This window comes from Madurella fahalii (genome assembly GCF_045866475.1).
Source record: "Madurella fahalii IFM 68171 DNA, scaffold_3, whole genome shotgun sequence".
NCBI lineage: Eukaryota > Fungi > Ascomycota > Sordariomycetes > Sordariales > Madurella > Madurella fahalii.
The window spans coordinates 1,117,088-1,130,802 of NW_027263973.1; the positions used below are offsets into that span (position 1 = coordinate 1,117,088).

Here is a 13,715-nt window from a genome sequence, read left to right on the forward strand (position 1 = left end):
CGCTGTAGTATGGCTGTGAGATATTAGAGTCTATCGATTACGCCGCGTATAAGGAGACCGCCGAGGTAACGAGACATTCCCGATTAGCGAAGCATGCTGTCCTACTGGACATCATGGAGGGGGAAAGGGGATTCTAAGTTTAAGAACATAGACGTAGGGCAAGCAAAAGTAAGTATATTTGGTGTGGGAATGTCACCCCGTAATACAGCGCTTGGGACGAAACGTTGCAAAATGCCACGCGTGGTCCCACCACAAATTCCCAAGACATTTCGAGGTGCCGCACGGCATTTCCTTCCCCTCTTCCACCGAAAACAGCAACAACAACAACAGTGGATTTCAACGGCATATTGCCCTCAATTGTATAGGCGGTTAGGAGCCACCGGGGCCTGTTAGGCAACCGGTAGTATACCTGAAGGCGGTGTGTGTGAGATACTCGCTGTGGCTGCTGATTACAGTAGTAGTCGACCGACAGGCAAGTAGGCTCGGTGCCAGCTATCCACATAAGCGTTCGCAGTAGGAGGGCGTAGAGCCTAAAGATGGCGATCAGCGGGTGCCGAGGATAACAATTCAACTTTTCCAGGCTACGTAGGGAGCCTCAATCCCGAGCCTTCTTCTGGGGAGGTCGGGAAGTCATGCATAGAACGGTCGGCCATAGCAATCAACGTCCAGAATATGCAAGCTCGCAGTGACTGTGATGGCTGACTTACGCTTTTGGAAGTAGGTAAGGCCAGGCAAGTCTAAATTACATTGTTTTGTCACCAAAGCTACAGTACTCGTTGGTGCCATCTTTTGCTTTGGCTGGTAGCGCATGCTGAGTGTCCTTCCCGCGTGCTACGTAGCTCCAGCTTCGCATAATGGGCGCTCCGCATGCGAGCCTTCGCATTCGACTCTCACGGCAAATACCGTAGCTGGGCTTACGAGCCTCCTTGGCTACTAAACAACTTAGCATTACTACCCCTCCTGTCCGCGGCCCATCAAATATTTGCGCAATGAGGCATTTCCAGCCCAGCCAATGGATTGGAGGAGGGGTGGGGCGTCTTGGATGTTCGCTCCAGGCAACCTCCTTCTTGACTTTCTAGAGCCTCGTCTACACCCCTCATCAGCGAGCGGGGGTGAACATTGGTGCGCCATTCCGCGAATCTGTCAGCAAGGGACGTCATGTTGTGCAACCATCAGTCAAATCAACCATCGTCATCGACGGCGGTAAGGGCGGAGAATTGGGCTCCGGGGATTTTCCTCAGAGCTTCGGGGGTTTCATTCTCACTCCATTGTATGCGTGTGGCACTCGCCAGGCGCTCATACCCGAATACATCCTCATCTGATCCGCAAATGTGGGGATGCCGTACTTGGATATAGCACGCCCAGCCTTACTTGTTACGCACAAGGCTCGACTCTATTTCGCCTCTTGCCGGTAGGAAAGGAGAAATCAACAGACGCCCTGGAATTCAGGACCGCGCAAGTGTCCGCTGATACTTCAGATGCGCTACTCGATAACGTTTTCATAGCAGATAAGCCGTTGATAATAAGGGATTTTTTGATCATAATTGAATATTCCGGTGTATTCACACACCGACTTCTCCGGTTTCTATTCTCGTAGGGCGCTAACACCTTACATACACACCACTGCGGCACACACCGCATATCGCTCACCGCGTACCGCACACCGCACACCGCACACCGCAGACCATGTTAGGGGTGTCTGCCCGACGAGCCGTGTTACCAGAGCTCGGTAAGAAGCGAGAAATCAAGGGAGACTTGCAATGACCAGCTTTCCGTGGAGTGTACATGTCTCTTGACAGCTCAGCTGTTGACCTGACTCGCAAGGCTGTTCACATCCCTTACGGGAAGGTGTTGTGACCACTCATATTGAACACCCCAGCAGATTTTTCAGCTCTTGGTCAGCCAGCCACCAGCCACAGGTTGCAAAACCTGGAAGCAATCCCAACAACTTGGTCACGGTCAAAACACACCGCTCTGGGCCATTCACAGTGAGCGTTGAAAGTGGACATATCTTATCGACGTGAGCCCGGAAGAGTGTACCTTCGAGTCTGTGTCCAACCAGGTACTCCCTGATACTGCCTGATGTGGATAACGACTGTTGTCTAGGTTAAGCCTAACCATGCTGGGGTTGTGTTCTGGGAAGCCCAATACCACCGGCACGCGCCATGGTTCGTCAAGTTCGTCAACTTGCACAAAAATAGCAATTCGGTCAATATAACGGAAAGAGCTTGGCTATGTCTTACCCTTGCCATAAGAACTCGTCTAATAAGCCGTATTACTGGTCCTGGGCCATGAAACCCTAGCGCGCCAAGGGGGTGAAGGGGGGACTGATGGGCAGGGGGTTGATTTGCTCCTGTTTTGTATTGTACGGTCCATTCTATTCCCTGGAGATTCTAGACTGCGCGTCTGGCTACTTTTCTAATTAAGCCGCTTTCACGGTAGCTCCGGGTTGACTCTGTGTTGAACTCCGGTTTGGTCTCATAACATTTGCCACACAGTCATTCATTCGCAGTTAGAAGCTGGCTGGCTCGGCGCGTCTATATTTCTGCTTTTCCCGCGACGCAGCGGCGAGCCGTAGTACAACTACTTAAAGATGCCAGACTCGATTAGAAACGTCTTCGGAGTCAAAGGGTCAAGTAAGACATCTAATACTCCCTGCCTTTCACCGCATCCCGCCCCGATACCGTGAAGTCCGCACAATCCCCGACGCATATACTGACATGAGATTCATGATTTCCAGTGCCCTTGGACGTCACCCGTGCTCTCGAGTCGTGGAAGAATGATCTCAGCAAGATCAAAGAGAACATCGAGGACCTCGAGGAAAGGGATGATATCACGGATCAAGATCCGGAACTCGTGCGGCTCAAGCGTGCGAAACTGATAGCGGAGCTTGAGGTGGAGGCCTGGGACATCGCCCGGGCGCAACAAGACTCAAGCGAGGTCGAATCCTACCTCAACCGCCGTCTCCAGGATGTTGTGGACAAACTCACCGACGCGACGAGCAGTGCTACCACTTCGGACAAGAGCAGCACTACTTCGGGCTCCCATTAGTTGATAGGGTCAGGACGTCTAGGTTTGCTTTGGCTGAAGGCTTGTCTTTCGTTGATTAACCCTCTTTCTGGCTTCAACAGCTGTAAGGATGGGCATGCTCACACCGAGCTCTATTGAGGCTCGCCTTCCTGACCACCTACCTATCGGTTTCAACAACACAGGGCCTAGCTTTGAAATTGATGGTCCGACGCTGGCTCGGCGTCTAGATAGGTAGCTATCTGTCATTACCGTTGTCTTCTAGCGCTGCTAGTACCAAGAAATTGTTTCATTGCCTTGCCTGAGAAAAGTAGACAAGAGCAGCTATGGTGAAGGCAACCCAGTATTAAAAGCGACAGCAGGTAACCCAGTAAGTAACTTTCATAAGGAGCGTTGTGTCAGGCTGGCTTGGCTCGAGTGGGCTGGTGACACGGTAGCAGTCTAGGCAGCTAGTAACATTTAGCAGAAGATAAGTTACTAACTTAGCGACTAAGATCAGATAGGTTTGCTATTACTTATAACCTAATTAGCCAAAAATGTTAGATATACAGGGGATTATATAGTACTATAGACTGACTAGCGTTTACTATTGCGATTTCCTCTTATTTAATGATATAGGCTTTTTATTGTGAGAACCGGCTAGGTAGGGGTCGGCGTTGGCGTAGGCCAGAAACCCTAGAGCCGTAATGCTAGCGGGGTTCCCAAAGCAACAACTACACTAAGCTAGAATAGTATAGATATCGCGTTAGATATGGTCAAGTCATTACACTAACAACACCGGCATGGTGGGGTGTGATAGGACTTTCTCCGTCGCGCCATTTCGGTCGCCACGTCGGGGAAAGGAGACGTGATAGCGTATAGTCTTCTTCACGACTCTTACGATAAGCAGTTTGAGAGCCCCGAGTTCCTTACGCCAGCGTCTTGGCTTCGTCTCTTAAAGTCAAAGACAGTCGAGGCCACGAGGTTCTATATCCGGCTGAAGTTCCAGGTGCTCTGACGTTCCAGGGGGCCATCATATTATTACCGGCACTATCTCCGTGCCCCTAGCAGAGAAGTCTCCCCTGAAGGTTTTCGGCGCGGTCCGAGTCCCACCCGAGAACAACAAGGGAGGGGTGATGACAGAGCTTTGGTGGTAGACTTACCAGGAGCTAATGTCCAACATACAGGGCCACAGGAAGGGCGACGGTACAGCAGACAAGAAAGTGCTCTAGGTTCTGGAGACAAGCACGTGCCGACAAGACAGCTACCGAGAGGAATATTTGCTGTAGCTGCACCAGGGGCAATGCGCAAACCAACACACACCAAAGCCGGACGGGCATAGGTGCACTCGGTACCAGATAATGCCTCTGCGGCTGGTTTCATGAAACGGAATCCACTGTCAGACAAGGCGGTACCGGAGACTCCAGGACTCGTCGGACATGGACGCGACATCTAAGGCATTAACACTAATACAGCATCCCGCGAGTGGAAGCATTCCTTCTCGCCGAGGGAGAGCGCCGTTTCTTCCTCGGTTGGATCCGGAGACGCCATTGGGTAGAAGGGGGGGAGTCAAGATGCCAGAGCCGGTCGGTGATGCCACCAATCCGTTCTTCACGTGGAGGGTAAAGAATAGCCGTATTCTCGGTGGCCTTGAGACAAGAGCCGCGGCGGCGGGGGCAACTATTACTCCTAACGAACAGCTCGTCGCCGTTCTAGATGTCATCGGGTATTCGATATGCTCCGGCGATTCAGAAGTTGGGGAGCTCTATATCAGCTCTTTCAAATGTACCGACAAGAGTCTCTTGAAGTATCATTGTGACTCCCGGTCATGATGCAAATGGCTCCTCACACAACGCACTATTGGCAGGCACCTGCGGTTTTGTTGCCAATAACTAAGGAACTGAGGCTTCCCCTTCCACAGCGCCACCACCACTACCAACTTCCCCCTTGGAACCAACAAGCGTATCAAAGGGGAAGGAGAATGCGGAAAGCCAAAATCAATCTCGCTAGCAAACATACGTAAGGGAGACAACGACTAGCACGGATTATAACGCTGGCAGCGGCCTCAGAGGCACACATAGCCGGCTGGAGTCGGTAGACGCGCTATATACATCCCAATCTACACCCCGAGCATTCAGCTTGCGCATTCTTGATGTCTCACAAGAACTTGTATGGGAGTTTCTCCCGAAGGATAGCGATTCCATCAACCACGATGTATGCAATGCCTTTTGGGGCTCCGTTGACGATATCCTGCGGATAAGTCTCATGCCACCATCCCCGCGGGTTTTGTTGAAGGGGTGGCAGGCGCTAATTAAACGTATTTTGAAAACACCACGTATAGCAAATTCGGTGGACTTCGGTGGACTATAGAGTCATTGGGGCAGTCTAATGCCTGGCGTATCTGCGACTTTGATCATCCACCTGTCATCAACAGTTTGCTGGTAAAGAAGTCATATGCCGAGTGCGCCGCCTGCTCCTCGGCCACCCCCCGATATTCCTCTATCCCCGAAGCACTTGCACATCTCCACTCGGTACACTTTGAATGCAAGTTTGCCGGAAAGGGCGCTGAGAAAACGATGGACCGACCGCACGACGACCGGTGCTATGCATGGGTGGAATCAACCATGGACGAGAAGGTCCCCGCCTCCAGGGTCATCGACTTGGCAACGGAAGTCATACGCGAGATTACTGATCTGGTCTACAAATTTGGGGGAATCCACTCGTTTGTTTCCACAACCGGGACCCGTGGTCCAAAGACCATATCCGGTTCCCTTGAAACGTATGCTCATGCTGCAGGAGCAACCACCCTCCCACGACTTCCCAGGAACTTGGTATGTGCTTTTGAGGAGTTAACCGAGTACTATCTCGTCCTTGCAAAACGCCTATCCGTCGAGAACCGGGTGGCGGCCAGCGGTGCCGGGGCTTCAGACCTAGTCGATCGCGCAGGATGGGCGTCCGATGTCAAAACGCCAAGGCTCGCATCCACGACCACTTGCAAAAGGCCAAGGAAGACTTGCTCCTGGCGGGGCCCGGGTGCGACGATGAGAGTGATGGCCAACCCAATATTCGCATTTCTCCTAGTCTAGGTGTTCGCATCATTGATTCTGGATTTCTCGGTCAGATTCTGGTGGCTTCGATGCTAAGCCGGAGCATCGCGACGCCATTTCCCTTGGTAGGACTACCACCACCGACGCCGATGGCAGCTGGCGGCATCGTGCATGTGGCCGATACGAGACGGCCAGCAATCAAGCAACGAAATGTGGTACAAAGAATACAGCACCTACTTGCATAGCCAAGCCATGAGGCGGCCACGACGACGGCTCTTCCTCAATATCCGCACGCTTGAGGACGAGCTTGTGGCACTGCAGAAACAATCACACAAAGCATATTGTAGCATCAAAAGGTGAGTGCGAATAACCATCCCCCTCGGAAAACAGGAAACCCATCTTTGTTTGACCTGTCCCATTCTTTCCAACTCTACACTACTACCTACGGGGAAGGTTTGATTAACAATAATACCCTCTGGTATGATTAATAGACACATCTGAAATCTGGACGAATTTGTGGCGGCAGCTGGGCGATATCCTCCAGATCTCCATTTTGAACGCAAAGAGAAAGCAGCGGATGGTGCTGTTTCTGACGTGGACGTCTTGTCCATTTTATCCCTACCTTATAATCAGAGAGAAGTTACGAGTGTTGCCGCCGAAGAAAATTTCGAAACACTCAAGACAGGGCTGGCGGTGACTCACAGAGCAACTTTTTTTGTCGCCAAGCTGAAGATATCGGTGACACGCGGGCAAAGTGGCAAAGTACCTGAAGGTAGCCATGCAGGGGAGGTTACCTAGCCCTCTGGCTCGGTCTCGAAGTCCGCATCCTTGAATGTGTACACTTTGGCCCAAGGCATGGATCGACTGAGCATCAACCGCCGTAACAAGTACGCCTTAGCAGGACTTCGGACTATAAGCCACCACAGACAACCGCCAATGCCTAGACATGGGGTGAGCTCTGCCTATGCGATTCTGTTGGCTTGTCCAAATGGGTCTAAATATGTGGGTCAGCAGGTGTACGCAGTACCTCAGCAAGCTGGTAAATCTGGGCAATCAAGACTGCCCTTTGACGTGGTCTTTGGCTAATTGTTCTGAGAACGTGCTGTGGACAGCCTGTCAATGGCGCCAGCCCGGTCCTGCCGGACGATGAACAGGGTTATTATTGGCCTGGAACGGCGAAATTCTGCCGTCCGGGGGCAAATTCCTACGTCCACTCTTTCCGGGCTAGCGCCGCATCCTCCGCGGACTCGGATCACACGCCATCAGGTGCTCTATCCACGACGGGCACGACGGGGTGGATATTGGACGCTCTACTTGCCTCCAGCAGATCGAAACGAGTTGCCATTGTAACCTTTGAGTGCGTGTAAATAGGGTGCTCCCCTGGGCCTCCCGCCGATAAAGACATGCACAGCGAGTGGGATACGTGGGGGTTTCAGTCAGATTGCATTCCAGCGCAGCTCTGATGCGAGAAAAACCTGCAATCCAAGACTAGTTTCGTGCTTAACTTTACCACGGCAGGAATGGCCTATGCCGGTCTGGCCATGCTGTGTAACGCTCTCTCGCAGAGGTGTGTGGGCGGAGCATGGTTATTGGTTGTAAAGCCATAGTGTAGAGGTCGCGAATTGAAACCACTCACTGGCCGCGATTGGGCGTTCCCTCCAAGGGGCTTCGTCGTGCAAATGGTGTGGGGGTTGGTATAAGAGAGACTCCTTGTCTGTAATTCTTTTCGGCTTGGAACCCCATCTCCTGCCGCTTAACCAGAGCGATCCCACCGCCAACAAAGACAATTACAATCACCATGACGACCGCCTCGGGGAATAAAGATCAATACAACGAGATGGCGACCGAGTACGACTCGTACGCGGAACTGCCTATCGCCCGTCTCGAAGCTGAGCTCATCCGCACCGCCCTCGGCGACTGCACTGGCCTTGCCGTCCTGGATCTCGGCGGCGGCTCGGGCACCCACGCCCGCCAGGCCATCAAAGCGGGCGCTCACCATGTCGACGTTGTTGACATTTCGGACGCTATGATGCAGATTGGTAAAGATATTGAAGCTAAGTCCTCCGAGGAAAGCAAGATCCGCTGGCTCCTCGCCGACGCCACCAAGCCCATGGCCGACCAGGGCGTCGACATCTCAGCCGGACAGTACGACATTGCCATGGCCAACTGGGTCTTTGACCATGCCCACAACCCGGATGAGCTGAAGGGCATGTGGGACAACATCGCCAAGAGCCTGAAGCCGGGAGGCAGGTTTATCGGTATCCGAGTCATTGCGCCGGGCATCCACGAAGAGTACAACATCAAGACGGGCAAATACGGCTGCTTATTCGCCGACATCAAGGATATTCCTGGCGGGTTCGAGTGCACCACGACGCTCCTAACCGAACCACCCTTCTCGTTTGGTCTGACGCCAATGGAGGATAGCTACAAGATGATCAACGACATCCCCCGGCAGCTTGGTTTCACGGATTTCATCTGTATTCCCGATGCGGATTCGGACGTCGTCAAGAAGGATCCTCAATTCTGGAAGGAGCATCTGGACAACCCTATGTTTGCTGTTGTGACTGCGAAGAAGATTTGAGAGGGGTCACCGTAACAGCCGAGGACTGATGTTGATTAACACGAGATAATAGTCGAAAGCTCTATCAATACAAACTTGGGGCATCCCCACGCTGTGGGTTGGTGGTGAAGGGTCGATGCTTCGGAAATATATATATATATTTCTTCCAACACCACGCTTCAACACATTTAAATAACGAGGAATAGTGTGCAAGCTAGGCCGTTCACTGATAACACAACCACAGTCGCAGTGACTGTGGGAACGCAACCAAAAGTGCTTCAGAGGAATGGATTAGAGGTAATCACGGATGTCGGATCAGGGTTTGGAGCGGGGAGAACAGAATGGCGCGTATCCCAGCATGGTATTTTTCTGCTGCGCTTGGGTACGGCGTGGCCTAAGCCGCCTATGACACCTCGATCCTCGGGGCATTGACGATATTCTCAGCAAAGAAGGAAAAACCTGCGGTCTAGTTAGTCTGCAAAGCGGCGGCGGACAGGGTCGCTGTTGGAAGAAGCTGGAAGAGGTTGCCCGCGGAGGCGAGGGCCAATGATGGTGTGTAACCTACCTCCTGGTAGGTAACGTCATACCCGGACGGCTTGGACTCGGCGCTTCGCCCAATGCCGCAGCCGCCAACCATTGGCCTCGGTCATACGCAACATCAAACAAAGATTCCTAGTCGCAAATTCATTGTGGCAACACCACCACTAAAGAGTACATAAAAAACCAACCGCCCAAATACGCTTTTTCTCCTCTTCCCACCCTTCCCACCATTAATTCAACTCCAATCACAATGCACACCCACCACCTCCACCACCCGCCACCACTACCACAAACAATCATGCACTTTCCATTCAGCTCCTTCAATTACCTTCCATTATTCCTCCTCACCATCACCACCGCTTCCTCCTCCCCTGACCCAGCTCCCCAAGCCCCATCAACAATAACCATCACCGCCCATCCCACCCCCTCAAACTTCCCTCCACCGACCTCCCCATCCTTCACCTCCGCCATTCTTGCAACCCACAACCACTACCGCCAATCCCACAACGCGCCCCCGTTAAGGTACAACACCTCCCTTGCCGCCTTCGCAACCGCCCACCTCTACCCCCCTCACCATAACGACGACGGCGATGGCGGCGGCGGCGGCGGCAGTGGCGGGGGTTGTCCGCCCTTTGCGCACTCGGGCGGGCCGTACGGCGAGAACCTGGCGCTGGGCTGCTCCGACGTGGCGGGGTGCGTGCAGCTGTGGGGGGACGAGCGGGCGCGGTACGATTTCGCGGCCGTCCTGCGCGGGGGGTGGGACGGGTGGAGCGCGGAGACGGGCCACTTCACGCAGGTGGTGTGGAAGGCGACTACGGACGTGGGCTGCGGCGCGAGGGAGTGCGGCGGGGAGGGAGACAGCGGGGGACCGAGAGGGTGGTTCTTGGTCTGCGAATACTGGCCTAGGGGCAACGTGCTGGGCCGGTTTGCGGACGAGGTGGGCGCGTGGGCGGGCGGTGATGGTCTTTCTAGCGGCGGGGATGGGAGGGGGAAGGGGGCAATGCGGATGCGGATGTGGATATGGGGGTTGGTGTTGGGGTGGGTGGGGTGGTGGTGGTGCTTGGGTTGGTGATGTGGGATTGATCAGGAAATTTGATGATGTTAGTTACCTTAGGTTTTGGGTTTGCGTTCAGCTATGATTTTAGAAAGATACCCTTTTTGTTTCGTTGGCAGTATCGAGCAGTGGGCCATCATGTGGCATACTGGCCGAGACTCCTGCATAGTTTCTAGGCCATTCTGGGCAGTTACATATAATTAAACACTTTCAAGCATGTTTCATCGGCAATATTGTGTTGAGAGCTTAGTAGTCATGATACCTCCATTCGCATCTAATTACTTCTCCTAGTGTACCAGGTTTCTCTCACTTTCTGCACCCGGCGTATTTTGTTCCTCCGGACATTCGACGCATCGAAGTAAATATCGATTCTTCTAGGATATTATCGCTATCATACTGTCAAGTACAAGTCCCAACGAGGAAAAGGCCAGCTTGCCAATATTTCCGAAATCATCGCTCCGCGGGACCTCCCCATCCCCAGCCGGAAGAGCTCCGTTCCGGAATCATCCTGGCCATATTACTTTACTTTAATGTCTAAGGTTATGGATCCAGTTCCAAGAGGCTGTTGCTACGAGATACTGATTTACCGAGTTGTCATTCTTCTTCCATTCTCCCCCCACCCCGCCTCCCCAAATTTCCCAGCTATCCATGAAGCCAGTCATCGCATTCATCGCAGAAAAGCCCATGCTTCTGGGTACGAAACGTGGGGATCGAGACGATTTTACGGCCCTCGGTATCGTACGTATAACACAGTGGGCACTCCCCGAATGCATATCGTCCTTCCCTGACACGGTGGCACTGTACCTCAACGGTAGGCCCTGTCTTGAAGGTCCCACGGCACTGTTTGCACCGGAACCAGAACTCCTGATAGTTGCACATTATGGGAAGCGATGATTTGCCAGTAGGGAGATTAATTAGCCTCTCGTACTGCTAATAATCGCGTGGCGGCAGACAGAGTTCAGCGGGAGAGTATAACCAAACTCGCGTCCTAAGTCTGTGCTAAGAAGTCAAGGAGAACTACAAAATTTCGTATAATTTTTGAGTCAGACCGTCGACGCGCGCCTTGTAGGTGGGGTGCTCTATGAAGGGTGTGTTGATGGGGAGGGGGTTGATACCTACTCTTGTTGCCACTCGTTGGTTACTGAGAGTGCCGATGGTGCTGTCTGGATTATTTAGGCGTGTTGTTGTGTGGTGAGAATAGGTTGTGTATGGGTGGCGGTGACCCATTTATATCTCTCCTGCCTGACCCGCCGCTGGTGGTTTACTTGTTAACACGAGCTGCAGGTTGACTTAGAAAATCAAGTGACCCCCGGCGACTGAATGAACGTCACAATGCGAAGCCGGACTGTGCGGTACTCTTTGTTACCTTGGTGTATGAGGTTCGGAGCTAAGATAAGCGGATGAATGAAGCAAAGCAACCTCGCTTTCTTAAATCCTTTGTCTCCCCTTTTAGGTGTCACGGCTTTGAGATGCGCCAGAACGGCCGCAGCATTGTGACGTGGCCGAAGTATCGCGGAATACACGACACTTGCAATAGAGGCTATTATGAGAGGCAGAATGGGACTACATGGCCAAGGCAAAGTAGATATGATATGCTGCGTCAACAGACAATTCATAGTTACCAATGTGATGGCAGGCGTGTTATCGATCAGTTAGCCGGACTCTTGGGGCATTGTTCGAAAAATGAGAGAACTGAAATTGTAATGATTCAGGAGCGCTGCTCCTATCTGGAAAATTAAAGGCAACGCCAGTCTAAGGTACCTAGTTACACAAGCGCAAGTGCCCGGTTCTGATAGCTTACCCCTTATGTAACGGTATTGAGCCACTAGGTATCGGTGTCCCCTCCCGCTATATTTTGGAATCGCTTAAATATCCCTCAGAATAACTCTGCTTCGCAGCGGTCGCAAGGCCCACCCCGAACCCGCTTATAGACTGTCGGGACCACGTATTCGTTCCTCCCATCGCTCCAGCCAACATCACAAGTCGGGCATTCCCCAAACCTGTACCTTCGTTGTCTGACAGCGCGGCACGGGCTTTCGTATGGAGTGCCGTAATAGATGGTCCGCCGACAGTAAGTGCATGGGTACCACTCCTGAACGTACTTGCACATTGTGAGGTTGCTTTGTGGTTGATTTGAGGATGGTGTAGCTGGCGGCTTCGTTTCTTTGTTAGTAGTGATTGATCTGCTCTAGGGATAGTCCGTTACACCTACATTTGGTAGTAGCTTGGAGTTGAGAACGATGCTCAATGATAGTTGTTATTAGTTCGTGCATATCCGTATATGGGTGTCTGTGAGTGAAGGCGGTTTGCATGTTCGACTCAATGGCGGAACCTCATTTATACTCGGCTTACGAGGACAAGTTTACTAATTTATCAAGAACAACCAGTCCTGACAAGGGATGGCACAGCAGACGGTTTCTAAACCCTATTATGGTTACAGCGTTTTTAGTCTTCCATTAGGACCATGGTACCGGTGTTCCGCAGCCGTAGTAAAAAGAGTCGAGATTGGATCGAAACCATTGGAGCCGGTACAATACAGGGCTAGGAACGTAACGAGTATAATGCCTTCACGCTGGCGCAACCATCCGTTTGCCGCTGACGTGGGGGGTAAAGCAAGGATAGAACCCAACGGCATACGCTACGGCAGCAAATCGCTCCCTAGGCTGGTCCTGGAAAGAAGTTAATCAGCAACTGGAACTCCTTAATCCGTTTCCTTCATGCATATGCATTTTCTGGAACTCGTCGCCGATGCATCCATCGAATGATAAACTAGAGGTTACCAGACACGGGTGAAACCGGCTGTGGGTTTGAAGATGGCAGGCAGGGGTTGTTATTTTCTCCCTTCAGTGGTATCAAAGGCCTACCTAGCTAAGGGTCGTCAAAACTAATGCATTGCTGAGAAGTTTGATACAAAATAGAATAAAATGGCTAGAATGCAGCAGCTCAATCGCTTTGCTCTGCTGTCGTTCATTACGCGAGCCCGAACTACTACCTGAAGAAAAAGAAATCAACGCTCGACGCCAAAATCATTTATCTTTGTCTCCCAACTCCCCATAGCCAACGCTTAAATCCTAACCAACCTCCCCCCTACCACACCTACCATCCGGCGCTTGTCCATCGCTCTCACTACTCTCCCTTAACTCGCCCAGTTTCGGCACTGTTCGCAACGCCTTCCAGTAATCCGGTGATGTGTGGTCGGGATTTCATACCGGACCCTCCGGCTGCCACTAGCACTGGCATACTCGACCTCGCATTGAGGGCATGACCCGAATTGTCGTCCACCCCGTCTGACAACCTGGCACTTGACACCGTACTCATCTCCTACGTAGACGGTTCTGCCGCACTGCGTGCATATATAGTATTCCTGGACGTAATGGCACATTGTGGGGGTGTTTTGAAATGTTTTGGTATGGGTTCGGGGATAGCGCCGTGTCTTTTAACTTGGACTCTTGGTTAGCGTGCCAGTGGCAGATTGGGAGCCTGGGAAATACTTGGAAGGAGCGTTATG

The 13,715-nt window shown here is 52.3% G+C and overlaps 3 protein-coding genes across 3 annotated transcripts; all 3 read left to right on the plus strand.

The window, feature by feature from the left end:
- Positions 1 to 2,593: 2,593 nt before the first annotated feature.
- Positions 2,594 to 3,051, plus strand: MFIFM68171_05822 (uncharacterized protein; the record flags this gene model as incomplete). The annotated part of the gene is made up of 2 exons (XM_071061242.1): positions 2,594 to 2,636; positions 2,741 to 3,051. 2 exons carry the CDS (start codon positions 2,594 to 2,596, stop codon positions 3,049 to 3,051), a joined length of 354 nt encoding a protein of 117 aa, XP_070917343.1.
- A 4,800-nt stretch (positions 3,052 to 7,851) lies between these two features.
- On the plus strand, positions 7,852 to 8,634 carry MFIFM68171_05823 (S-adenosyl-L-methionine-dependent methyltransferase; the record flags this gene model as incomplete). Its single annotated transcript, XM_071061243.1, has 1 exon — positions 7,852 to 8,634. The coding sequence occupies one exon, from the start codon at positions 7,852 to 7,854 to the stop codon at positions 8,632 to 8,634; it is 783 nt and encodes a 260-aa protein (XP_070917344.1).
- Positions 8,635 to 9,451: 817 nt separating this feature from the next.
- MFIFM68171_05824 (Extracellular SCP domain-containing protein Pry1) lies at positions 9,452 to 10,225 on the plus strand (the record flags this gene model as incomplete). Its single annotated transcript, XM_071061244.1, has 1 exon — positions 9,452 to 10,225. One exon carries the CDS (start codon positions 9,452 to 9,454, stop codon positions 10,223 to 10,225), a length of 774 nt encoding a protein of 257 aa, XP_070917345.1.
- Positions 10,226 to 13,715: the final 3,490 nt, after the last annotated feature.